Source organism: Ascaphus truei, chromosome 4, assembly GCF_040206685.1.
Source record: "Ascaphus truei isolate aAscTru1 chromosome 4, aAscTru1.hap1, whole genome shotgun sequence".
Lineage (NCBI taxonomy): Eukaryota > Metazoa > Chordata > Amphibia > Anura > Ascaphidae > Ascaphus > Ascaphus truei.
Window position 1 is genome coordinate 50,806,736 of NC_134486.1, and position 26,386 is coordinate 50,833,121.

Genomic DNA, 26,386 nt, shown 5'->3' on the forward strand with positions numbered 1-26,386 from the left:
TTCCCTCTCACATCTCCCTCAGCCCCCTCTCACATCTCCCTCAGCCCCCTCTCACATCTCCCTCAGCCCCCCTTACATCTCCTTCAGTCTCTCTCACATCTCCATCCTCCACCTAGTTGTTCTCTATTTTGTTTTGATTTAGCTTAGCCTATCCATAGTGTGCACCTGCCATTTATTCACAATTATTATCAATATTATTTGGTCTATTAGTTAAGAGACTCAGTTGATCATTAGTCTTCCTGTGTCTTTTCGAGTCCCTGTAATAGAGGAATATATATATATATATATATATATATACTAGCTGATAGACCCGGCGTTGCCCGGAATGTGAAAGGATAAAATAAAAAAGAATGTTGTTTGTAATAAAAAGTATATGAATGAAATACAATGAAAACAAAGAGTAATATATAAAATGTTTAAAAAGCTTTTATTGTCGTTGATGAAGAATAAAAAGTGGTATATAAATTTGTAATAAACATATGTAAGAGTCCATGTGATAATAATTGGTATAGTAATAAATTATTGTTGTTATTAAATGCAAGTTGATAAGAGAAAAGTAATTGTATGTGTCAACATACGTTGTCATCCAGAGGAAGGCAAAAAAAAAACCGTATTAAGGTGAAAAAATAATTCCTTCCTGACTCCAACAATTGGCAATCGGAACAATCCCTGGATGAACATCCGTCATATGTGTGTGTAAATGTAAAAGTATTGTTGTAGTAAATGTAAGTGGATGTGTGTAAGAATGATAATAGTAAATGTTTATTGTAATGCTTGTTTATAAACCACATTTTTGGTTGATCCATTTGGAGCAAATATATTTAAGTCATGGGAAGAGCCTACTCTAGAACATGCCACATATAACTGTCCATGGGAGAAACATGGTGATTGTAAGTTGATTCCAGTGAACTTAATTGACTGTCCTTGTGATTTGTTGATGGTTATAGCAAATGCCAGTCTGATTGGGAATTGTAGGCGTTTGAAATTGAAGGGCATGTCAGTAGGAATGAGTGGAATGCGGGGTATGAAGACATCTTCTCCTGTGGCCTTTCCTGTTAATATAGTAGCTTCAATGAGGTTGGGCATTAAGGTTTTGATGCAGAGTCTTGTTCCATTACAAATGTTAGGTGTGTTGAGATTGCGAATTAGCATGATGGGTGATCCAATTTTAATTCTAAGGCGATGTGGTGGCATTCCAAGCGGCTCAAGTGAGTTAAGAAATTCAGTGGGATAGTTAACGGCTTCATCATTATCTACGACGGTATCTATGGACTTGTATTCTGTAATATTTCCTGCAATCATATCTTGTATTTGATGATTAATGTCATTAACGCAATTATTTTTTGCTGCAAGTATGGCTCGTTCACATAGCCATTGGTGATTGTTATAATTTTGTATGATGTTTGGATATACGTGATGTATGAGGTCTGTAAGTGATGTCATCATGTGTGCAAATTGTGTTGGAAAATCAATTTCTCCAGATAAGTTAGTAGGTAAAGTACCTTCACCAATTTGAAGAAGCTTGTTTGCAAAATCTTGACTATTAGATTCTCATAAAAGTTGTACTCGCATATTTGTAGTTAAAGGATAATGTTTAACATTGTGCCATAGATGAGAAGATTTAAGGCATGCATGAAGTTCATCTGCAAGTGTTGATCTTGGTATAACAGGAAGTGTTTGTCTGAAATCACCAGCTAATGTATTACAGCTCCTCCCATGATGTCTTGACTGTTACGTAAGTCCTTTAATGTTGTATCAAGGGCTTCAAGTGATTTTTTGTGAGCCATTGTACATTCATCCCACACAATAAGTTTGCAAGTTTGTAGTACACGTGCTTGTCCAGAATTTGTTGTTATATTACATGTTGGGTTTTCTTCATTGGCAATGTTTAGAGGTAATTTAAGAGCAGAGTGCACAGTTCTTCCTCCATCCATAAGAGTGGCTGCAATTCCAGATGATGCAATAGCAAGTGCAATGTTGTGTTCCATTCTAATTTCGGCAAGGAGTAAGTTGATGAGAAATGTTTTGCCTGTTCCCCCTGGAGCATCAAGGAAAAGAATGGCACCTTGTTCCTTTGTGATGTGAGACATAATGTTTTGGTATGTTTGTAATTGTTGTGGAATTAACATAGGTTTTTTTGATGCAACATAATTTTTCAGATGTATAATATTGTAGTTTCTCTCACGCATAATGTCTGAATTAAGTATATCGCGGTGGTGACGTTCAGGAGATTGTACTCCTAATTGAAGTAGTGTTTTGTTATTAATAGCTAGGCATTTATCTTCTAACAAAATTAGTACTTCGTTGTAAATTTCTGGAGAAAAATTTAAGTGTAGTGTTGGGTTGTCTGTTTGTGCTTTTGCCAGTATATCTTCACTCATGTAGTCTTTGTATGTATCCCATAGAGTGTTAGGGTTGGATGGGTGGCAGGTGGTAATGATAATAGCAAAAAGGTTTCTTATTTTATTAGGTAAACAATGTAAAACAGCTTCTGATAAAGTAGTATTCCAGTGTTGATCATCCTCTAGTAATCCAAGTTTTTGGCAAGCTTCGCGATAAGTTTGACAAAGGTGTCCATCCACAGTTTTGAGATGTGTAAAAGAAGTTGGTCCTGGAACATTATGAAGTAGCATTCTAAGAAAGAAGCATTCAGCGTTATTTGGATGAACTGTATATACACGACCCAATGCTTCACTTTGTACGGCGTCTTCTCCTGTAATACGTACTCCATGTTTCCTTTTGTTAAAAATTTTAGTAGATGAATTCCAAGTGTAATATTTAGGAATGTCAGGATATAGTAATGTCTTAGCAAAAGAGTCATTTTCACACAATTGAAAGAAGGCAGTTAAAGTTGTGTTTGGTGGTTGAGCTGCAAGTGAGTGAGCGTTATGAGGTGTGAAGTATACTCTTTGTCCATTTTCTAAATGAACTATTAAGTGAACAACAGTTGGATGACGTTGGTGAATTGGAAAAGACAAAATCCTCCAAACGGCTTCATTACTACTAATATATCGTCCCAACTGATATAGGGAAATGTCATCTTTGATCTTGTCATTAGTGATGCCAAAAATGGCCATGTCGCTTCCTTTGTTGACATACTTGCAAATGTATTTAATAGATTTAACAGAATTACAGTATTCTACATTAATGTGTGCGTTAAAAGTTTTAGAAAGAAGTGGAGAATATGGAACAATCCATTTGTTGTCGACTTGTATATTAGTGTTGTTTCGAAGATGTATTGTTGCTTTATATCCACCATCTGATGGAGCACGTCTTCGATAGCGAGGATATCCATCATCTCCACTTTGTGTCTCCAAAAGGAATTGTTTTGGAAATTTTTTTGTGCATGTTCCGTCCTTCATACATGGTGAATTAATATTAATGTTTCCACATGGTCCATGAATCATATTTTTAGTGATGATTGCAAATAGTATTGGGTCTTCGTATTGATTAGGCAACTCAGCTGAAATGACGTTATCAATATGTATTGAATGTAGTTTTTCTTTTAGCCATATCAGAATATGAGCATGTGGAAGTCCGCGTTTTTGCCACTCAATTGAGTACATCCAGCATCGTGTTTGTCCAAAGATATGTTTATTGGTTATGATGTTCATCAATTTCTGTAGCTTTAGTTTGAATACTCTGGCTACTAAGTCGTGTCTATCGCTGGGTGCCTGTCCAATATATAGTTCTTCTTTTATCTCTGTCCAAGATGGATTACATGTAAATGTAATAAAGAAGTCTGGTCGTCCATATGCTCTAACATATGACATAGCGTCTTGAGCATATTCGTGCATATGCCTAGGGCTTCCTGTGAAACTTGCAGGTAGAATTAAAAATTTTTCCAATGTTATCAATGTTTCCATCATCTACAACAGCATCCTTGAGATGTATGTATTGATCAACGCGAAGTTCTTTTTGATGTAAACGTATGTATAGAAGACGTTCACTTTCAATTTTAGCATACATGTCAACAACAAATTGATGAAACAGTTGTCTACAGTGTAATATGTGGTTTTGTGTTCCATGTCTTATCATTATTCTGTATGCGTAGATGAAACTGTTTTCTTAGTGTTAGATTGTGAAGCTGGGTCTACTTGCATTATATTGAAGTGGTATCCATCGTCACCATGAGAAAATATGAGAGGGTATTGAAGTGCATCATATGAGCGATGTGTTTCATAAATGCGTTGAAGAGAGGTTGTGCGCCTTTGAAGAATGATGTCTCTCTTATCAAATAGTTGTCCAGCTATAACAATAGCAACTTCGGTAACTTGAGGAGCATTAAAGCGACGTTGATGTTCACCCACTGGTGTTTTGTCAGCTCTGATAACTACTTTATATTCATCAGTTGGCATGCGTTGCAGTGATGTTTTAAATGTGTTAATGAGATGATTATGTTGAAGTAACATTTGTTGTAAGGATAGAACAATGTCACGTCTTATGTTTGGTATATAATGACATCGTTGATCGGCTTCTTGTTGTTCATCTCCCATGAAGTAAATTTGTAAAAATTTAGGATTTTCATTTGGCAATGGAAGTAGAGATCCTGCTCTGTGGTAAACTTGACCTTGTACTTTGAAAGTAGATTGAAATCCATGTTGTTTGATGACAGATGTAGCACCAAATGATGTCATTTGAAAACATGAGTTGTATTTGCGTATATTTTGTAGGAAATGTTTAGATTCACTTGTAGTTCCTGACATGTATGAAAGCAGTTCATTAGGTGTTTGTTGTATTGGTGGCAGTAAAATTTTTCCATTTCTACAGCACATTCCTGCAGATTCGTTAGGGAATCTTTTTGCTTGACAGTATGGACAAATAGTGGAAAGGTGTCCTATATTGACGTGTTGATGATTTTGGTATTGTATATGAGGTTGGTAGCTGAAAGCGCTGCGTGTTAAATTTATATGTATTACAGTGTGTGTTTCTTGTTGTGTAGAATTGTCAAGGCATATTTCATGTTGTTCTGTTGTGTCAGCAGCAGTTGATGTTGTAGGGTGTTGTTGTAAAGTAGTAGATGTTTTATGAATCTTAACTTTTTTTTTGTTTGCTCTTGTTTTTATATTTTGTTGTCTCAAGGCGTATTCGATATTGTTCTTCAGTTTCTTTGAGTAGTGAATTCTTGCGTCTTTGATTTTGTACAGTTCGTTGTTCTGGTGTTTGTGTATCTCTTCTTACTTTGGCTCGGTCTCTCATTTGTTGTAGTTTTAGTAGATGTTTGTATTGTGTTGTTGTACTATCAGTTTGTTGTTGTACTAATGTTGTTGCAGTTGATGTTGATGGTTGTTGTGTGTCATATTGGTAATTGCATGTTTGTGATGTACTGTGTGCTGTTGTCAGTGTAGTTGTGTGTAGTTGTGTGTGTTTTTTTTGGAGGCATATTTATAAGGTAAGTAGTGTGTGTGTGTGTGTGTGTGTGTGTGTGTGTGTGTGTGTGTATAAAGTTATAATATTGTATTTTTATTAGAGTTCACACATGCAACCTGTTGTGAAGATGTAATCAGATGTCACAGGTCCAGATGGTTGAATGGCGACAGTGTACAGTCCTGTGAAAGTGTGTAAAAAATGGTAGTTAGTGTTGTTTGCAGAGGGACATGTTAAGGTTAATAATAGTGTATTATAGTTATAGTCTATTTTGTAGTGTTGATATAGTTATTATGTGTATGTGATGATTGTTTAAAAAACATAGTGTAGTGGATTTTAATAGTACTGTGTTGTGTGTATAAAAATTGTAGTGTGTGTGTTGTAGTGATAAAGGCATGTATGATGTTGTATTTTAAAAAAGTATTGACTCATACGTATGTTTCTATAAATATTAAAAAAATGTAATGATTGTGTTTCGAGATGGATTTGAAGAGTGATGAGTTGTGTTTGTGGTAAAGAGGAATGTTGTGTGTGGTAGTGTGAAAGAGTAAGTGTGTGTGTGTTTTGGGTGTTAAAGAGAAAGTGTAGAGGTGTTGTGTGAGAAAGTGTAAGGGTGGATGTGGTGTTGTTGAAAGTGTGGTGTTGGTAAACAGTAAGGGTGTGTGTGATGTAGTCAAAGAGTAAAGGTGTGAGTGTGGTGGTTGTAAAAAGGAATGGTGTGTGTTGAGGATAAAGAGTAAGTGTGTGTGTTCATAAATATTAATTGTGATGGTGTTCAGAATATGTTATTTGTATAAAATAAATAGATGTTAAAAAGTAATAAAAATAGTACATGTAAATGTACTGTATGTAACATACTGACCTTATATTTAGTGCATGGATTTGTGGCTGTAAAGATGTTCCAGGTGTACACGGTCCAAAGTTGAAGATGTTTGAGGTGTAGACGCTCCAAAGTGGGTGATGATTTGTGTGCCTGCTGTGGTTGAGTCCTGCAAAAGTAATATAGTACAGTTATAACATGTAAATGGATGGAAGTGTTTTAGTAATGTATACAAAATGGAAACATAGTTACCTTGTGTGAGTGGAATGTATTTGTAGTTGTCGAGTCTTAATTGTTTAGTGGCCTGTGAAAGGGTGTAAAATAAAAGAGTTATATTTTGAGGGGGGTAGTGAAAGAGGTAAAAAGAGTAATGGTGTGCAGGGGATAAAGAGTAATGTTGGGGTGTAACAGAGGAATGTTGGGTGTGTGCTGGATGAGGAAGGGCAGGGGGGTTGATGGAAGAGGAAGTGTGGTTTGATGGGTGTGGAGTAAGGTTGTTGTGTTAAACAGGAAGGGTGTGGTGTATTGTGAAGAGTAATGGCGGGTGGGGTGAGGGAAGAGGAAGGGTGGGTGGGTGTGGGTGTGGTAATAGGAAGGGTGGGTGGTTGTGGATTGTGTGAAGAGTAAGGGTGGGTGTGTGTGGGTGTGGGAAGAAGAAGGGTGGGTGGGGGTGTGTGGGTGGGGGTGTGGGAAGAGGAAGGGTGTGTGGAGGTGGGTGTGGGAAGATGAAGGGTGTGTGGATGGGGGTGTGTGAAGAGTAAGGGTGGATGGGTGGGGGTGTGGGAAGAGGAAGGGTGGGTGGGGTTGTGTTGTGAAGAGTAATGGGGGGTGGTGTGAGGGAAGAGGAAGGATGTATTTTGTTGGAGGTGTGGTTAAGGGGGGTTTGTAGAAGTGTGAAAGCCGGTACTGTTGATGCCTGTAAAAAGAAGCAAAAAAGTTAATGAATGTGTGTTTGTAGATGTAAATGTGAATGTTAGTGTAATTGATAAATGTGTATTGTAAATTAGTAAATGTAAAAGTGATATATAATAATGGTGTATATGTATGTAAGTATTTAATAATGGTGTAATGTATGTAATAAAAAGTGTAATATGTGTAGTTATGATGTAAATAAAATGTTTGTAGAATGAAAACATGAAACGTAATAACTTACCTTGTGTGAGTTTAATTTTTCCTGTGCTGTGTTTAAGTAGAAAAATTTGTTTTGTTGTGACCTGTGAAAGTGTGTAAAAGAAAATAGTTATGTGGGTGTGGTGGTGGTAAAGGTGGGTGGGTGGTTTGTTGTTTGAAGAGTAATTGTGTGTGTGTGGTGGAATAGGAAGGGTAGGGGTGTGAGGGAAGAGGAATGTTGTTTTGATGGGTGTGTTGGGGAAGAGAAAGGGTGTGTGTGTGTGAAGGATGTCAGTGTGGTGGTGTTGAAAAATTTAGTGTGGGTATGTTGAAACAATATGTATTTTGTAGACGTGTGAAAGTGTGTAAAAAAGTGTTTGTATGGGGGTGTGTGTTAAAGGTGGGGTAATAGGAATTGTGGTTGAAGAGGAAGGGTGTGTGGGTGTGGTAAGAGGAAGGGTGGATGGGTGTGTGTAATATGTGTAGGTATGATGTAAATATAATTGTTGTAGAATGCATACATGAAAGGTAATAAGTTACCTTTTGTGAGTTTAAGTTTTCCTGTGCTGTGTTTACGTAGAAAAATAGTATTTGTTGTGACCTGTGAAAGTGTGTAAAATAAAATAGTTATGTGGGGGTGGTGGTGGTAAAGGTGGGTGGTGTAATAGGAAGGGTAGGGGTGTGAGGGAACAGGAATGTTGTTTGGATGGGTGTGTTGTGTGTGAAGGATGGCTGTGTGGTGGTGTGGGGGTGTGGGAAGAGGAAGTGTGGGTGGGTGCGGGTGTGGAAAGAGGAAGGGTGTGTGGGTGGTGGTGTGCTAAGAGAAAGGGTGGGTGGGGGTGTGGGAAGAGGAAGGGTGGGTGGGTGGGGGTGTGGGAAGAGGAAGGGTGGGTGGGTGGGGGTGTGGGAAGAGGAAGGGTGGGTGGGGGTGTGTGAAGAGGAAGGGTGGGTGGGTGGGGGTGTGTGAAGAGGAAGGGTGGGTGGGTGGGGGGGTGTGAAGAGGAAGGGTGGGTGGGTGGGGGTGTGTGAAGAGGAAGGGTGGGTGGGTGGGCATGTGGGAAGAGGAAGGGTGGGTGGGTGTTGGTGTGGGAAGAGTAAGGGTGGGTGGGTGGGGGTGTGGGAAGAGGAAGGGTGGGTGGGTGTGAAGAGTAAGGGTGGGTGGGAAGAGGGTGGGTGGGTGGGTGGGAAGAGGGTGGGTGGGTGGGTGTGAAGAGTAAGGGTGGGTGTGTGCGGGTGTGGGAAGAGTAAGGGTGGGTGGGTGTGTGTGAAGAGTAAGGGTGTGTGGGTGGGGGTGTGGGAAGAGTAAGGGTGGGTGGGTGGGGGTGTGGGAAGAGTAAGGGTGGGTGTGAAGAGTAAGGGTGGGTGGGAAGAGGGAGGGTGGGTGGGTGGGAAGAGGGAGGGTGGGTGGGTGGGTGGGAAGAGTAAGGGTGGGTGTGTGGGGGTGTGGGAAGAGTAAGGGTGGGTGGGTGGGGGTGTGGGAAGAGTAAGGGTGGGTGGGTGGGGGTGTGGGAAGAGTAAGGGTGGGTGTGTGGGGGTGTGGGAAGAGTAAGGTTGGGTGGGTGGGGGTGGGGGAAGAGTAAGGGTGGGTGTGTGGGGGTGTGGGAAGAGTAAGGGTGGGTGTGTGGGGGTGTGGGAAGAGTAAGGGTGGGTGGGTAGGAGTGTGGGAAGAGTAAAAGTGGGTGGGTGGGGGTGTGGGAAGAGTAAGGGTGGGTGGGTGGGGGTGTGGGAAGAGTAAGGGTGGGTGGGTGGGGGTGTGGGAAGAGTAAGGGTGGGTGGGTGGGGGGGTGTGAAGAGCAAGGGTGGGTGGGTGGGGGGGTGTGGGAAGAGTAAGGGTGGGTGGGGGTGTGGGAAGAGTAAGGGTGGGTGGGTGGGGGTGTGGGAAGAGTAAGGGTGGGTGGGGGTGTGGGAAGAGTAAGGGTGGGTGGGTGGGGGTGTGGGAAGAGTAAGGGTGGGTGGGTGGGGGTGTGGGAAGAGTAAGGGTGGGTGGGTGGGGGTGTGGGAAGAGTAAGGGTGGGTGGGTGGGGTTGTGGGAAGAGGAAGGGTGGGGGTGTGTGAAGAGTAAGGGTGGGGGGGGTGAGGGAAGAGGAAGGGTGGGTGTGTGGAAAGAGGAAGGGTGGGTGTGTGGGGGTGTGGGAAGAGGAAGGGTGTGTGGCTGTTGGGAAATAGCAGTAATGAACAGTAAATATGATGTATTTTTATTAAAAGTTGTTAAAATGTGTATTTAATAAAGTAAAATATTTTGGCACAAAGAAAAAAATTAGTTTAAAAGAAAAGTTTAAAATTCATTTGTGCAGAAAGTGATGTGTGTGAAGAGGAAGGGTGGGTGGGTGGGGGTGTGTGAAGAGGAAGGGTGGGTGGGTGGGTGGGGGTGTGTGAAGAGGAAGGGTGGGTGGGTGGGCATGTGGGAAGAGGAAGGGTGGGTGGGTGTTGGTGTGGGAAGAGGAAGGGTGGGTGGGTGGGGGTGTGGGAAGAGGAAGGGTGGGTGGGTGTGAAGAGTAAGGGTGGGTGGGAAGAGGGTGGGTGGGTGGGTGTGAAGAGTAAGGGTGGGTGTGTGCGGGTGTGGGAAGAGTAAGGGTGGGTGGGTGTGTGTGAAGAGTAAGGGTGTGTGGGTGGGGGTGTGGGAAGAGTAAGGGTGGGTGTGAAGAGTAAGGGTGGGTGGGAAGAGGGAGGGTGGGTGGGTGGGAAGAGGGAGGGTGGGTGGGGGTGTGGGAAGAGTAAGGGTGGGTGTGAAGAGTAAGGGTGGGTGGGAAGAGGGAGGGTGGGTGGGTGGGAAGAGGGAGGGTGGGTGGGTGGGTGGGAAGAGTAAGGGTGGGTGTGTGGGGGTGTGGGAAGAGTAAGGGTGGGTGGGTGGGGGTGTGGGAAGAGTAAGGGTGGGTGTGTGGGGGTGTGGGAAGAGTAAGGGTGGGTGTGTGGGGGTGTGGGAAGAGTAAGGTTGGGTGGGTGGGGGTGTGGGAAGAGGAAGGGTGGGTGGGTGGGGGTGTGTGAAGAGGAAGGGTGGGTGGGTGGGGGGGTGTGAAGAGGAAGGGTGGGTGGGTGGGGGTGTGTGAAGAGGAAGGGTGGGTGGGTGGGCATGTGGGAAGAGGAAGGGTGGGTGGGTGTTGGTGTGGGAAGAGGAAGGGTGGGTGGGTGGGGGTGTGGGAAGAGGAAGGGTGGGTGGGTGTGAAGAGTAAGGGTGGGTGGGAAGAGGGTGGGTGGGTGGGTGTGAAGAGTAAGGGTGGGTGTGTGCGGGTGTGGGAAGAGTAAGGGTGGGTGGGTGTGTGTGAAGAGTAAGGGTGTGTGGGTGGGGGTGTGGGAAGAGTAAGGGTGGGTGTGAAGAGTAAGGGTGGGTGGGAAGAGGGAGGGTGGGTGGGTGGGAAGAGGGAGGGTGGGTGGGGGTGTGGGAAGAGTAAGGGTGGGTGTGAAGAGTAAGGGTGGGTGGGAAGAGGGAGGGTGGGTGGGTGGGAAGAGGGAGGGTGGGTGGGTGGGTGGGAAGAGTAAGGGTGGGTGTGTGGGGGTGTGGGAAGAGTAAGGGTGGGTGGGTGGGGGTGTGGGAAGAGTAAGGGTGGGTGTGTGGGGGTGTGGGAAGAGTAAGGGTGGGTGTGTGGGGGTGTGGGAAGAGTAAGGTTGGGTGGGTGGGGGTGTGGGAAGAGTAAGGGTGGGTGTGTGGGGGTGTGGGAAGAGTAAGGGTGGGTGGGTGGGTGTGAAGAGTAAGGGTGGGTGTGTGCGGGTGTTGGAAGAGTAAGGGTGGGTGGGTGTGTGTGAAGAGTAAGGGTGTGTGGGTGGGGGTGTGGGAAGAGTAAGGGTGGGTGGGTGTTGGTGTGGGAAGAGTAAGGGTGGGTGTGAAGAGTAAGGGTGGGTGGGAAGAGGGAGGGTGGGTGGGTGGGAAGAGGGAGGGTGGGTGGGTGGGTGGGAAGAGTAAGGGTGGGTGTGTGGGGGTGTGGGAAGAGTAAGGGTGGGTGGGTGGGGGTGTGGGAAGAGTAAGGGTGGGTGGGTGGGGGTGTGGGAAGAGTAAGGGTGGGTGTGTGGGGGTGTGGGAAGAGTAAGGTTGGGTGGGTGGGGGTGTGGGAAGAGTAAGGGTGGGTGTGTGGGGGTGTGGGAAGAGTAAGGGTGGGTGTGTGGGGGTGTGGGAAGAGTAAGGGTGGGTGGGTGGGAGTGTGGGAAGAGTAAAAGTGGGTGGGTGGGGGTGTGGGAAGAGTAAGGGTGGGTGGGTGGGGGTGTGGGAAGAGTAAGGGTGGGTGGGTGGGGGTGTGGGAAGAGTAAGGGTGGGTGGGTGGGGGGGTGTGAAGAGCAAGGGTGGGTGGGTGGGGGGGTGTGGGAAGAGTAAGGGTGGGTGGGGGTGTGGGAAGTGTAAGGGTGGGTGGGTGGGGGTGTGGGAAGAGTAAGGGTGGGTGGGTGGGGGTGTGGGAAGAGTAAGGGTGGGTGGGTGGGGGTGTGGGAAGAGTAAGGGTGGGTGGGTGGGGGTGTGGGAAGAGTAAGGGTGGGTGGGTGGGGTTGTGGGAAGAGGAAGGGTGGGGGGGTGTGAAGAGTAAGGGTGGGGGGGGTGAGGGAAGAGGAAGGGTGGGTGTGTGGAAAGAGGAAGGGTGGGTGTGTGGGGGTGTGGGAAGAGGAAGGGTGTGTGGCTGTTGGGAAATAGCAGTAATGAACAGTAAATATGATGTATTTTTATTAAAAGTTGTTAAAATGTGTATTTAATAAAGTAAAATATTTTGGCACAAAGAAAAAAATTAGTTTAAAAGAAAAGTTTAAAATTCATTTGTGCAGAAAGTGATGTGTGTGAAGAGGAAGGGTGGGTGGGTGGGGGTGTGTGAAGAGGAAGGGTGGGTGGGTGGGTGGGTGGGTGGGTGGGGGTGTGTGAAGAGGAAGGGTGGGTGGGTGGGCATGTGGGAAGAGGAAGGGTGGGTGGGTGTTGGTGTGGGAAGAGGAAGGGTGGGTGGGTGGGGGTGTGGGAAGAGGAAGGGTGGGTGGGTGTGAAGAGTAAGGGTGGGTGGGAAGAGGGTGGGTGGGTGGGTGTGAAGAGTAAGGGTGGGTGTGTGCGGGTGTGGGAAGAGTAAGGGTGGGTGGGTGTGTGTGAAGAGTAAGGGTGTGTGGGTGGGGGTGTGGGAAGAGTAAGGGTGGGTGTGAAGAGTAAGGGTGGGTGGGAAGAGGGAGGGTGGGTGGGTGGGAAGAGGGAGGGTGGGTGGGGGTGTGGGAAGAGTAAGGGTGGGTGTGAAGAGTAAGGGTGGGTGGGAAGAGGGAGGGTGGGTGGGTGGGAAGAGGGAGGGTGGGTGGGTGGGTGGGAAGAGTAAGGGTGGGTGTGTGGGGGTGTGGGAAGAGTAAGGGTGGGTGGGTGGGGGTGTGGGAAGAGTAAGGGTGGGTGTGTGGGGGTGTGGGAAGAGTAAGGGTGGGTGTGTGGGGGTGTGGGAAGAGTAAGGTTGGGTGGGTGGGGGTGTGGGAAGAGTAAGGGTGGGTGTGTGGGGGTGTGGGAAGAGTAAGGGTGGGTGGGTGGGGGTGTGGGAAGAGTAAGGGTGGGTGGGTGGGAGTGTGGGAAGAGTAAAAGTGGGTGGGTGGGGGTGTGGGAAGAGTAAGGGTGGGTGGGTGGGGGTGTGGGAAGAGTAAGGGTGGGTGGGTGGGGGTGTGGGAAGAGTAAGGGTGGGTGGGTGGGGGGGTGTGAAGAGCAAGGGTGGGTGGGTGGGGGGGTGTGGGAAGAGTAAGGGTGGGTGGGGGTGTGGGAAGAGTAAGGGTGGGTGGGTGGGGGTGTGGGAAGAGTAAGGGTGGGTGGGTGGGGGTGTGGGAAGAGTAAGGGTGGGTGGGTGGGGGTGTGGGAAGAGTAAGGGTGGGTGGGTGGGGGTGTGGGAAGAGTAAGGGTGGGTGGGTGGGGTTGTGGGAAGAGGAAGGGTGGGGGGGTGTGAAGAGTAAGGGTGGGGGGGGTGAGGGAAGAGGAAGGGTGGGTGTGTGGAAAGAGGAAGGGTGGGTGTGTGGGGGTGTGGGAAGAGGAAGGGTGTGTGGCTGTTGGGAAATAGCAGTAATGAACAGTAAATATGATGTATTTTTATTAAAAGTTGTTAAAATGTGTATTTAATAAAGTAAAATATTTTGGCACAAAGAAAAAAATTAGTTTAAAAGAAAAGTTTAAAATTCATTTGTGCAGAAAGTGATGTGTGCGGAGCGCATCGAGAGATTGGCGTTCGGAGGGCATTGGTAGATGTAAAATGTTTGTAGAAATGTTTGTTAATAAAGTTAAAAATGTTGGCAGAAAAAAAAAAATGTTAAAAAAAAAAAGTTTAAAATGAGTTGTTGGTGAAAGTGATGTGTGCGGAGCGCATCCAGAGATTGGCGTGCGGAGGGCATTGGAAGATTGAAATGTATGTAGTTGATGTGTGAATGATGTTGAATGTATTAATGTAATATGTGTGGTGATGTGTGAATGAAGCAAAGTTGAGTAAAAATGAAAGTATGATATAGCGGCTATGTAAAAAAATAAAGAAAGGAATAAATTATAAGAATGGATAAAAAAAATACATTAGCAAAGCGGGGGTAATGTAAATAAAAAGTATTATAGCGGCTATGAAAGAAAGAAAATAAATGAAAATATTGTATAAATGGATAATAGGAAAAAAAATGTAGTGTGTCGGCCATTTTATAAATAGAATTGACACTGCGTAGGTGCACGCCATTGTAGAAAGAGATATACATTTGAATAGTAACAGACTTTGTCGGGCATTTTAAAACATTTAAAAAGAGTGGCTAGGCGAAGGTAGGGGCGGGAATAGTATTGATAAAAAACTTAAAGTACGCCATTTTAATGATATAAATTAATTGTAAGTGAGTAGTTTGAGAAGAAATTGAAGTTCATAAAGAGTAGGTACGGGTGGGCGGTGAGCGGCGTCCATGTGTTTGTAGAGGCAAATGTTTGTATTTAGTAGTTGAAAAGGCAAATGTTTGTTAAATGTATGTAGTTGATGTGTGAATGATGTAGAATGTTAAGTGTGTCGGGCATTTTATAAATAGAATTGACACTGCGTAGGTGCACGGCATTGTAGAAAGAGAAATACATTTGAATAGTACCAGAGTTTGTCGGGCATTAGTAAAAATGTACAAAGAGTGCGGTGTGGGTGGCGGTTTATACGGGTATTTTCACAGACATTGAAGTAGTAGGGCTACGGGCGGGCGGTGTAATGTGCGCGCGAGTTAATGGACGCGTGCGGGCGGTGTAATGTGCGCGGCGGCGGGCATATATGAGGTGGGCAGAGAGCGGACGGTGTAACGGCCGCTGTAATATGAGCGGTTCGTTGCGGAGGGAGAATGAAGGTAATGGGCGGCAGTTTAGTAACGGTAATGGGCCGCTGTAATATGTGAGGTTTTGACGATTGTCGTTGCGGAGGGAGAGCCGGCCATATATGAGGTGGGCAGAGAGGGTGCGGTGTAAGGGCCGCTGTAATATGAGCGGTTCGTTGCGGAGGGAGAATGAAGGTAATGGGCGGCAGTTTAGTAACGGTAATGGGCGATTGTCGTTGCGGAGGGAGAATTGTAAATGTGTGTAATGTGTAAGATGTGTGTAAGATGTGTGTGTGTGTGCACAGGGGTGACAGTGTGTGTGTGTGACAGTGAGTGTGAGTGTGGGGGGCGAGTGACAGTGAGTGTGAGGGGGTGACTGTGTGTACAGGGTTGTGTGTGAGTGTGGGGGGTGAGTGACACTGAGTGTGTGTGGGGTGACAGTGTGTGTGTGTGACAGTGAGTGTGTGTACAGTGTTCAGTGACACTGAGTGTGAGGGGGTGACTGTGTGTACAGGGTTGTGTGTGAGTGTGGGGGGTTGTGTGTGAGTGTGGGGGGTGAGTGACACTGAGTGTGTGTGAGTGTGAGGGGGTGACTGTGTGTACAGGGTTGTGTGTGAGTGTGGGGGGCGAGTGACACTCGCCCACTGTGTGTGTGAGGGGTGTGAGTGTGGGGGGTTGTGTGTGAGTGTGGGGGGTGAGAGTGTGACATGTCAACTTACCAAGGAGTCGTCAGAGGTTCTGGCCGTGTGGTGTGACTGCAAGTGTGTGAGAGTGAAGGAGGTGATGTCACAGTGGGGCGTACCTCTTGGGCAATGACAGTCACGGAAAAATGAGATTCACCGCACTAACCTCACTAACCATTCGATTTTATATATTAAGATATATCTACATTGAAGATGAGACTTATAATACTAGCAAAGAGAGTATATAACAGTAAAGTAGTCAATCAAGCATACATAATATATTTTTTGCTACATTCAGTTAGGAACCATACTGTACATAGATGTGACAAAAGAATATCTATAGTTAATTGAAAAGAGAAACCTTGATCTGTACATGTGAGCATGTAGAGAAATATTATGAAGCAATAAGGATGCTCAGGATAACTATGGGGGAAGGGGACATAGCTGCAGACAAATAAACTCATAAAAAGTGTCCAGAGTAGACCTAGAGTCAATATGGGAGAATTATTAACTATATGTTTGTGCTAAAAGAAACCAGGTATGACAACAATGGGAACCAGTGAATCACACCAGTGTGCGAGTATCTATTGTATGAGTAAAGTGGTAATCACAGGAGACCGTGTGCTCAAAGGAAAACTTCACTTAAATACACACCACTGACAATTAGGATATAACTTTTAATAGTTTTACTTAAAGCATATAATACCGATATTACATATTGCTGGTCAAATTGGATTCCACAGTGCAATTTCTCCTCAGCCTACTGAACTGGCTCAGTGGAATATTCTTAAGCCATTTTCTATGATGACAGCTCTTGGCAAGCAGGTAACTATTAGCTGGAACTTCCTTGAAATAAACGTCAGTTTGAATATTAAAAGTCCTCATATATACAAAACATTAAAAAAAATGAGGTCCAAAAAAAATAAATTTTGTATTCTGCCCTGATTTATTTGTCTGGTTGAGCATCCAGCTCCTGATTGGCTCAGCAGAGGAGAGGACTTCGCTGATTAGTTGGCAAACTGTTCTCCATGTTTCAGATGGAGGCCAGGAAAATATACAAGCCGAAGCCTATCAGGCCTCCACAGTTGTTCATGACTAGTCTCTTTGACTGGAGGCCACTGGAAAAGTTAACTGTGGACCAAGAGGCTGTGATCCCTCGCTGGTACTGGGATACTCTGGGGCCGATGGAACGAGGAGGCATCCAGGGTAGGCTTGCTCCGGCAGCAACCTGCAAGTTGCAAGCTACTGTAGTACTCCCCCATAACCCGCTGTTTTGGTGAGTTGTTGCCGTGTTTGTATATTATGTTGCTCCCTGTTGGCTCTGGACAAAGTAAACCTTCATTTAACTCTTTCGTCCTCCTGGTGTTTGCTATCCCAGTAAAAATCTGATTTACCGTGAAATACTTATTTCTGGTGGCAGCCGTGGGATCCCCAGGATCAGGGTTGACATATTTGTGGGTACTTCAGCACTGAGATTGTCTCGATCTTGATGTAAGGAATCGGGGAACACGTCCCCTGCGGCGTGTTCCCTCCTTACCTGCTGCATCTCAATCCCCCGCTCTTTTTAGAGGGCACGCGCACACGCAGCTCTTCTACCTGTACCACGGAGCTTGGCTCTGCCCCCGTCGCGTGTCTCTCGCACGTGGCACGCACTCGTGATGTCGTGCACCGCTCCCCATCTGCAAGCAAGTACACACACCTGTCGCCTGTGCCTTGCAGCCAATCTCTGCTCCACAGAGGCCGCATCTCTGCTCTGGTATGTTGCATGTATTTATATTCATACATATTGCACATACCTATTCATTTACACCTCATACATAAACCTTGGCCCCTTGCAGACACACTTACCAGAACGTCTTCCTACTGTCTCCGTATGTTCTGCCTACAAACCAATTAGATTGTAAGCTCTTCAGAGCAGGGACTCCTTTTCCTAAATGTTACTTTTATGTCTGATGGTGGTTCTCCTGATGTGGTACTCATATGTAATAATATGAGAGACACACCATATGATCCCATATGGTATGTCTCTCATATTATTACATATGAATACCACATCCGAAGAACCACCATCCGAGTCCCTATGAGACCTGCTGCCTGATTTTATGCTATAAGATCATCTGCATTACAGGAAAAAAACATTCATCGCCATTAGACGGTTGAGATTGCTTCAACACTCTGTGAGATTTGACCATTCATTGAAAGATCTGGAAAAGGAAATCATGAGAAAAAAACAGGCAACATTTGAAAGAGATAGGCATGATTACGAGCGTAATCAAGTCTATGCTTGGGAGAAAATTGTACAAACTAGAAGGGGAAGCAAGGGGCCACAATCAGGTCACTCCCCACCCATTAATAAATCTGGGACTAGTTTGTGGTCTCAAAAGTCTATTCTAAAGAAGACGCCATCACCTAATGATTTACAGAATGTAGAATCTGATTTACTGTATCAGACACAGATACATTAAGTCATTCAGTCTCATTTTTTACTGATTGTGGTGAGAATCACCTCCATTCTCAACAGGAAAGACCTATTGGGGGAAAGGCCACAAGGATCAGGGTGGTAGATCCCGGGATGGACATTATTCACACTCATCGACTAATTACTCATCAAAATGAAAGGCGACAAGATGGGGCAACAAGAGATTGAAGCAAAGGGGTTCCAATGAAGTGAAAAAATTACTTTTGAATGATGAATGTGGGTTTATCAATATCTCCAATGTTGAACTAACTGGAGATGAATTATCACTACTTAACAAAGAGCTAAAATTTGCCCCTGAAACTAATTTTCAAGTATTCAACACAGGGGTTGATCTTCACAAATTTGTGAGAGTGTACCTTAAAGAAGTTCTATAGTACAAAAGATGCAAGTATTTCTAATACCACTTTCTTGCAGATTGTGAGGACGAAGAACCTTTAATTAATCCTCTTAATAATTTCTCTTTTGAGACCACTGTGCTCTTCAGGATAATGGAGGAATTAGGTAGGATTGGTATTGAGGACAGTGATCCAGACAGATTCCTAGGCAGAAAGGATTCAGGTTAAAAAAGAAAATCAAATTTCTTTCCTACATTTGTCAAAGGCAAATTTCTTTCAATATTTGAAAGTTTAGTAGAGAGAGAGATCTTATCCTACTGCATAAGGGTTTCAGCTTTAATTCACCTCATAATATCCATCATGAGAACAATTTGACTCAGGTAGAAATTCAGGCCCCAGGGGATCTTAAAATTAACAAATCTCTGATAATTAAGAATGCAGATAAGAGGGGAGCAGTCGTAGTGCAACATAGGGATAACTATCAAAGGGAGCCTCTCCGCCAACTCTGTGATACTTGTTCCTATGCTGAACTGTGATCAGATCCTACCCGGGGGTTCCAGAGTGAACTAAAGGAACTCCTTGATGAGGGCTCCATGCTTGGACTTCTCAATGAAAATGATATGGAATATATTTACAATGCCACCCCTACCACGGCCGTGTTTCTCCCAAAGATTCACAAATTGCTGATCTCCCCTCCTGGGAGACCTATCATATCCAGCATTGAATATTTGGGAAATGGTGTCTCACTGTACGTGGACCGTTTTCTCCAACCCCTGGTGCGACTTTTGTCCTCTCACACCCTTGATAGCGGAGACCTACTCAAACAAATCAAAGGTATCAACTGGAAATGTAACCTTATATGCGTTACACTTGATGTAACCTCGTTATATACAATTATTTCTCACCAACTGGGGTTGACAGCTGCATGTTACTTTCTTTCATGCTCCGACTTGTCACCAGCACACCACTTTCATGTTGGATTCTATTCTTTTTCTTCTCACCCACAACTATTTTTTATTTGATGCGGTTTATTATCTCCAGACACGTGGAACGAGCTCCTTCCTACGGCAACCTCTTCATGGGGTTGTGGGAGTCGTTCCATGTGTTTGGAGATTAGAACATTTATAGGGAGCACATTCTATTCTATAGGCAGTTCATTGACGATTTTCTCTTAATTTGAGATGGTGACGTCTCTACACTTCTTTCCTTTATTGATACACTTAACACCAACGACTACAACCTTCACGTCACTCACACATTTAATCATCATTACCACATACATTATTTATATTTATACATTGATACTGCACTTAACATGCAAACTGACACATATCGCAAACCCAATTCACCCCTGAGGAAGGTAGCAGCATCTTCCGAAACGCGTAGGGTGGTCCCGCTTACACTCTGCTTAACTATCTGCTGATTTTCCCGCCAACCACTATTTGGGTCATTCATTTGATCGAAATATGACCGAATCTGCCGTTACCATCCGCGCGACACTGTTGGACAGAGGCTTGGCGAATCTGCGGCTGAGAATCTGCAGTTGCGATTCAACATCCACAGGCGTGACGAGCGGTGAGGTTTGGAGCTACAGGACTGCAGAGGTCTGTCCTGGCAAGAGCAGGGGGGTGCTCTACCTGGAAGCCGACGCCAAACACCAGCACCCTGTATATGCCGGGGAGGAGTGCTCGGAGCAGACCGGCCATAAATTATTCACTGCCAGTTATCTTCTCCCTTCTGGTAAGCGGGCACTTCAGTCCTAGCAGGATTATATCAGTGGGACCTACTTCATATTTTAATTATTGTACTTACCAATTGTGTTATTGATTGTTTTTTATTAAATGGGGTTTTTATAATTATCAGTTACCTGTTTGTTCTCAGCATTTGTTGTTTGTTTTTGTTCATTTGTGTATTTGTTTAGGTTATATACAGTAATACGCTATGTATTTTTGTTCATTCTTATTTCATGTCTGATCACCTACACGTGGAGTTCTGCATTGGATCTGCCAGCACCATCGATTCTGGTTGTGTATATCTTTTATATATGTATGATTTATTTATGGGCCGAGCGCCAGAGATATAACACTTGTTTCCATCAAACCCAATTCACGTAACACCTTTTTACGAGCTAGCAGTTGTCACCCCAAAGCCCTCATGAAGGGCATACCAGGACAGTTAATGCGCTTCCGGCACAACTGTTCAACTGAGCAATCTTCAGGTTAAGGGTCTTTACGATAGATTCCTTAGATGAGGTTACAATCAACGGGATCTGATTAAATCTATTCAGGAGGTCTCCGCTATGGACAGAGGGGAATTATTTAAGCAGTCCATTAAGAAACCGTTATTGAATGAATCACCATTATTCATTATTCATATAGTGCCCAAGCTGAGCAAATGAAATCTATTTTAAGAAAACATTGGGCAGTACTCTCTCTAGACCCCATTCTTAAGCCTCTTGTTTCCTCAGGTCCTAATGTTGTCTTTAGAAGAGCCAGAACATTGGCCAATTCTATGTCCCCCTACTCTCTTTACATCAGGGATTGAGACCAGATCTAACCTTCCTAAGGGGTCTTTCGAGTGTAATAATTGTAAAATTTGCACCAGAATGAACTCCTCCAATACATTTAGCTCCACAGTAACCAGAGTGGTCCATAAAATCCTGTTTATTAATTGTAATTCCTCTTTTATTATTTACTTAATAACATGTGGTTGCGGACACCAATACGTGGGTAGGACCACTAGGTGTCTTAAAATCAGGATGATGGAGCACCTTCGGCTGATATCAAAAAGTGATCTTAATCATCCAGTCCCAAAAAATGTTTCTGGTTGCCCGAGAGGTGGAATAGAGAACTTTAGGTTCCAGGGCATTGAATCTGTCCTACCCCTACCAAGGGGAGGCAATAGAACTAAAATGTTGGATCAACATGAGGCTTTCTGGATCTTCACATTGAGGACTAGAATGCCCTATGGGAAGAATATAGACTGGGATCTTACTCACTTTCTATAATTTGTTACATTATGGACAATATGTTATGTTAGTTTCTACACTTCAATATATACATGTTTTACTTTTATTATGTTTAATGAAATTTGAAATTGATTAATTTTTTATCTCTTCTAATTTATATTTTCATAACATCTCTATTGTCCAGGTTATTAGTGGGTCTGATTTAGTTTTCAATATTTTATGTAGGTTGTGTGTTGATTTGCTAACAGTGATCACATGTTTTGTTTATCATTATATGTACCTTTATTGTTAATATATTTATTCATTAGTTTTGGAAATTGTCTTTTCATTATGATCTTTATTCACAGTTCAATTTCCGGTTTTACATTTCTTTGCAGTTGTGCTATATATCGTTTTGGGTAATTCATGTATCTATAATACCAATTAATTAATTATACTTTATGCTAGTTACATAGTCTTTGGTTTCATTTAAAGACTTTGTATTACTTTTTAATTAGGTTACCCTATTTTGGTAACACTAGAGACACACAGAACCCCTATATAGCACTCTATTCCTATGTGAGATGATGAGTAAATTTTAAAATATTTTATTCATAAACAAGGTTAAAACAATGGGGTTTAAAACAAGTATTAAATAGTAGTAACAAGTGTTTTGTACTCTTTGGATGAATATCTCCCAAGGAGTGTCAAATAGGGTAATAAGGTCCAGTGTTAGTGAACTCACTGGCCCTAGCAACCTTCATGTGGAGCGATTGGCTAGAGGTAGGTGGTTAGGGAACGACAGTAGTTATCATATATGTGGTACCACAGTAGTGGGTACTTATTGGTGCACAGGATAGACAGGACCTATTACTGTACTGCTAAATATTGCAGTCAGGTAAAGGTATAAATGTATTGATATAGTTATTGGTAGGTGTGCACCAAATATGTGCCAACGCCAACTTGGATCTGTCGTGCGTGAGCATAGCATATGAACCATAGTTTTCACGTGTAAACTTTGGATCTGAGTGATGCAGATCTTTGGTTGACACTAGTACTCAGTGAATATACTGTTATTTGTTGAGACACTGCTTGAACTCCCAATTATAACAAATTAGGAGTTGTTGCTAAGAGCTGCACCTTTAAGGACCAGGAGACAGGTTAGTAGTATACAACCCTTGCCTGATTGGTGCTTCTCTTATACATATATGTTATAGAACTGGCACTCCAGGTGTGGGTATCTGGTTGGGGTACTAAAAGCTGTTAATATAAAATCCTTTATACAAATATAGTACTCGGATGTCAGCAGGATAGTATTCCCTTGAACATATCAATGTACTCTATTTAGCCAGATTAACAGTTAAGTCTAATACTAATACTAGGCCTTGAAAAAGCATACCAGCGAAACACGCGCGTCGGCACCACGCAGTCACGTGCACGCGCAGAGCCCTCGTTCACAGACGCTGACTCCATGTGATTAGAGGCAGTCAGCGCGGCTCGGCGGCGGCACATTCAAGGGCTTAATAAAGACCTGATGGTCTTATGAGCCACTACAAGGGAACAACTTAACTGTTAATCTGGCTAAATAGAGTACATTGATATGTTCAATGGAATACTATCCTGCTGACATCCGAGTACTATATTTGTATAAAGGATTTTATATTAACAGCTTTTAGTACCCCAACCAGATACCCACACCTGGAGTGCCAGTTCTATAACATTTATGTATAAGAGAAGCACCAATCAGGCAAGGGTTGTATACTACTAACCTGTCTCCTGGTCCTTAAAGGTGCAGCTCTTAGCAACAACTCCTAATTTGTTACAATTGGGAGTTCAAGCAGTGTCTCAACAAATAACAGTATATTCACTGAGTACTAGTGTCAACCAAAGATCTGCATCACTCAGATCCAAAGTTTACACGTGAAAACTATGGTTCATATTCTATGCTCACGCACGACAGATCCAAGTTGGCGTTGGCACATATTTGGTGCACACCTACCAATAACTGTATATCAATACATTTATACCTTTACCTGACTGCAATATTTAGCAGTACAGTGATAGGTCCTGTCTATCCTGTGCACCAATAAGTACCCACTACTGTGGCACCACATATATGATAACTACTGTCGTTCCCTAACCACCTACCTCTAGCCAATCGCTCCACATGAAGGTTGCTAGGGCCAGTGAGTTCACTAACACTGGACCTTATTACCCTATTTGACACTCCTTGGGAGATATTCATCCAAAGAGTACAAAACACTTGTTACTACTATTTAATACTTGTTTTAAACCCCATTGTTTTAACCTTGTTTATGAATAAAATATTTTTAAATTTACTCATCATCTCACATAGGAAGAGAGTGCTATATAGGGGTTCTGTGTGTCTCTAGTGTTACTTATAAATTGCCCCTTGAAGCACCACTCCATTCACTACAAGCTGAAGCGGGGGTACCTAACCAGTATACAGTACCCTATTTTGGTGTAAGATAGGGATACGGTATACCACTGGCTGGATTTGAAATAATGCACATTTGTTATAAAATTATAACAATGCGCAACAAATAATGTGATATAATCAAGCTGCAGGCTAAACACCCGCGGTTTTCCCCAAAACCGCAAATTAAGATAACCTAAACAAAACAGTGTTTGTGGCGCAAAGTGATAAAACAGCTAATATGTGCAAATTAACCCAGCGTTGATTAGCACTGAAAAGCCCTTTTGAGGCCACCGTACCCAATCTCCTGAGAAACCCTGATTGGAAGGAGACTGCTGAAACGACCGTGACGCGGCGGAGTGCCCCCACTGCGGATGAGAGACGCTGGCGGAGGCAATTGCGTTTTTTTCCTGACTGAGAAGTGGAGCGGTCGCATTGGGAGCTGTCATCTAAGGATGCGCCCAAAGACACTTCTTGTTTACTTACCAGCGGGGAAAGTGTGTGTGTTACCATTCCCCTCTGTGTTGTTTGTCATCTTAAGTAAATGATAATGCACTATACTCTCTGCATTTATGTTCTTTTCTTCATATGAGGGTCTACAAAGAGTCTGCTGACCTGGAGAATCCTCTACTTGGAGTTACAGTATTATGTGTTTTTCAGTAATAATCAACACTGGGTTCATTTGCACACATTTGTTATAGTAATGATTTTATATAATGCTCTTTAATTAAATATTTTGTTAATTTATATTTGTTTATTGATTGGATAGTTATTATATGTATATGTTTTCAGTTAATATTAATTTCTTTTTACTTAATACTTATGTGCCTTATTTCCACCAGTGTTATGTTAACGTTTTTAATTTTATTCTTTTCTGTTTTTTTTTTTTTTATCTTTGCTGAGTTGTTTTTATCCGTTTACGGACTAAATAAAGCTTGTTTTGTTTTTATATCATGTCAGCTGATAGCCCCGACCTATGGAATGAGCGCTACGTCCGATTGAGTCGCGCGGTGATGACGTCATTTCTGGCAGTCAGTGGCGCGAACGGCTCCCTTTAAAAATGTTAGCATTTGTATTGTGATTCACACCTTCATAAAGTCCCTTTGGATGAAACGCATAGGTGCGTTTCTTTACCGCTATTGTGAGTTGATTTGTAATACATTTTTCAATTGAAGTCGGAGTTGCCCTGCAATACTGTATTGTCTGGATTTCGGCTGTGCTCCTGTTTTCTACTGTATTTCATTCATTGATCGCACTTGCACTTATTTGCACAGTATTGTCCTTGTTGTCAGCACTCCCCCCACTTTCTCTCTTCACTGTTGTTAGGGACCCTATAGGAGGATCTCATGAGGGTAAAACGTTCACTGTCACATTTAATTGGTGTATGTATGTATGTATATATATATATATATATATATATATATTATATTATATTGTTTTACACACTTAGAGTATCGGGTGACTTTTTTACATCACTTTTATGTCTGAAGCACTTCTTCACATCATGTATTATTTGTTATTTATACGATTGTCACGTGTATTACTGCTGTGAAGCATAATGTACATTAATGACGAAGCTGACAAGCTCAGCGAAACGCGTAGAGCCATTGCTAAGTGCCGTGACGCTGTGCCCAGGAGGACTCGCCGATCCGAGATTGTCCCTCTCTCTTTGCTCCAAAAAGACCGGATGTGACGTAATTCTAACCGGAAGTTACGCGAGACGCGGAACCGGTGAACAGCAAACACACGTGGAGAGTGAACCAAGGGACCGGGAAGCGGCAGGCACTTTACCTCCACGGCGCGAGACGTCCTCGGGCGCCCTACAGTTTTTTATGTGTCCATTTTATATGCACACAATGTGAGTACATATATATCGTTCAGCTTTTTTAAAGATAAATTTGTATTGGTCTTCACAATTGTTTTTTTTCCTCTTTCATGTCTCGAGTGTGACCAGCAACACTGTATCCTGATCCAGTAATCCCTTACTGCATCAATACCAGACCACATCACCTGCTAGCAATATACCATCCAACTATCTCTTAATGCTTATATTATCTGACTACATTGTAAGTAGGCATTCTATAGGAGCCAAGACTCATTTTATATCAAGACTTACCAAACAGTGGTACACTATGTTTGTCCCTTTCTCTTATCTTTGGGGTAATCCGGATGCTACGCTCCCTTTGAATCCTGAACGCTATATAATTCAAGATATTCATACGCACTTTTCTCTCGTTTTGTCATTTGCCAAAAGGTATACTTTCCTATAAGCCAATTTGTATTGCTAAATGGTAGCCCTCCTAAATGTCCAACGCTTTTAGTCTGATTTAACCCTTAGGTTCTCCTCCATAGTGCACGTCTGTAAATAACAATATTGCTTCCCAGAGGTCACCGGCAGAAAATTAGGGCGACAATGGCTCTGCCTTGGCCTGCAGTAAGGAAATCCACAACGGATAGATTTAAGTCTCACATGAGCCCTTCTCCTTTGATGCCACTTCATTGTTCATCTCTTTCTGTGCAGGTGGACTATACTTCATCCCTATGTCACCGTTTCCCACTACTTGATAAGTGCAATTTTTTTTATAGAATTTTGTGAATCAAGTGAAATTTGCCAAAAATGGCAAGTTAAAAAAATTAAATATCTGATGACATTGCACACGTGCCATCTTTGTGATGTGTTCTGCGATTTTGTAATTTTTCCCCATAGCTTATTAAAGGATTTGGCCATTTAAATATACATACATACATACATACATACAGGCTGTCTCTTATATTGGCATTTGTAACTTCCTATTCCACCATTGCTGAACACGAAACTACAGCTGTCAGTATGCTCTGGATTTATATACTTACAGTGACTGCTATCTGTGAGCATATATGCAGATTCACATGTACAGATCTGCAGAAGTAGATAACCTATTTTAGTTTCAAATGCTCATTCATTTAAAGCAGTGAAGGGCAACATGATTATACTT

The 26,386-nt window shown here is 43.3% G+C and overlaps 1 protein-coding gene across 1 annotated transcript; it reads right to left on the minus strand.

Moving 5' to 3' along the window:
• Window positions 1-438: 438 nt before the first annotated feature.
• LOC142491936 (uncharacterized) lies at window positions 439-4,295 on the minus strand. Its single transcript, XM_075594730.1, is given in 2 exon segments — window positions 439-3,852; window positions 3,854-4,295. Coding segments are annotated over 2 exon segments (2,343 nt in total). The 5' UTR covers window positions 4,039-4,295; the 3' UTR covers window positions 439-1,694.
• Between the last annotated feature and the right edge of the window lie 22,091 nt (window positions 4,296-26,386).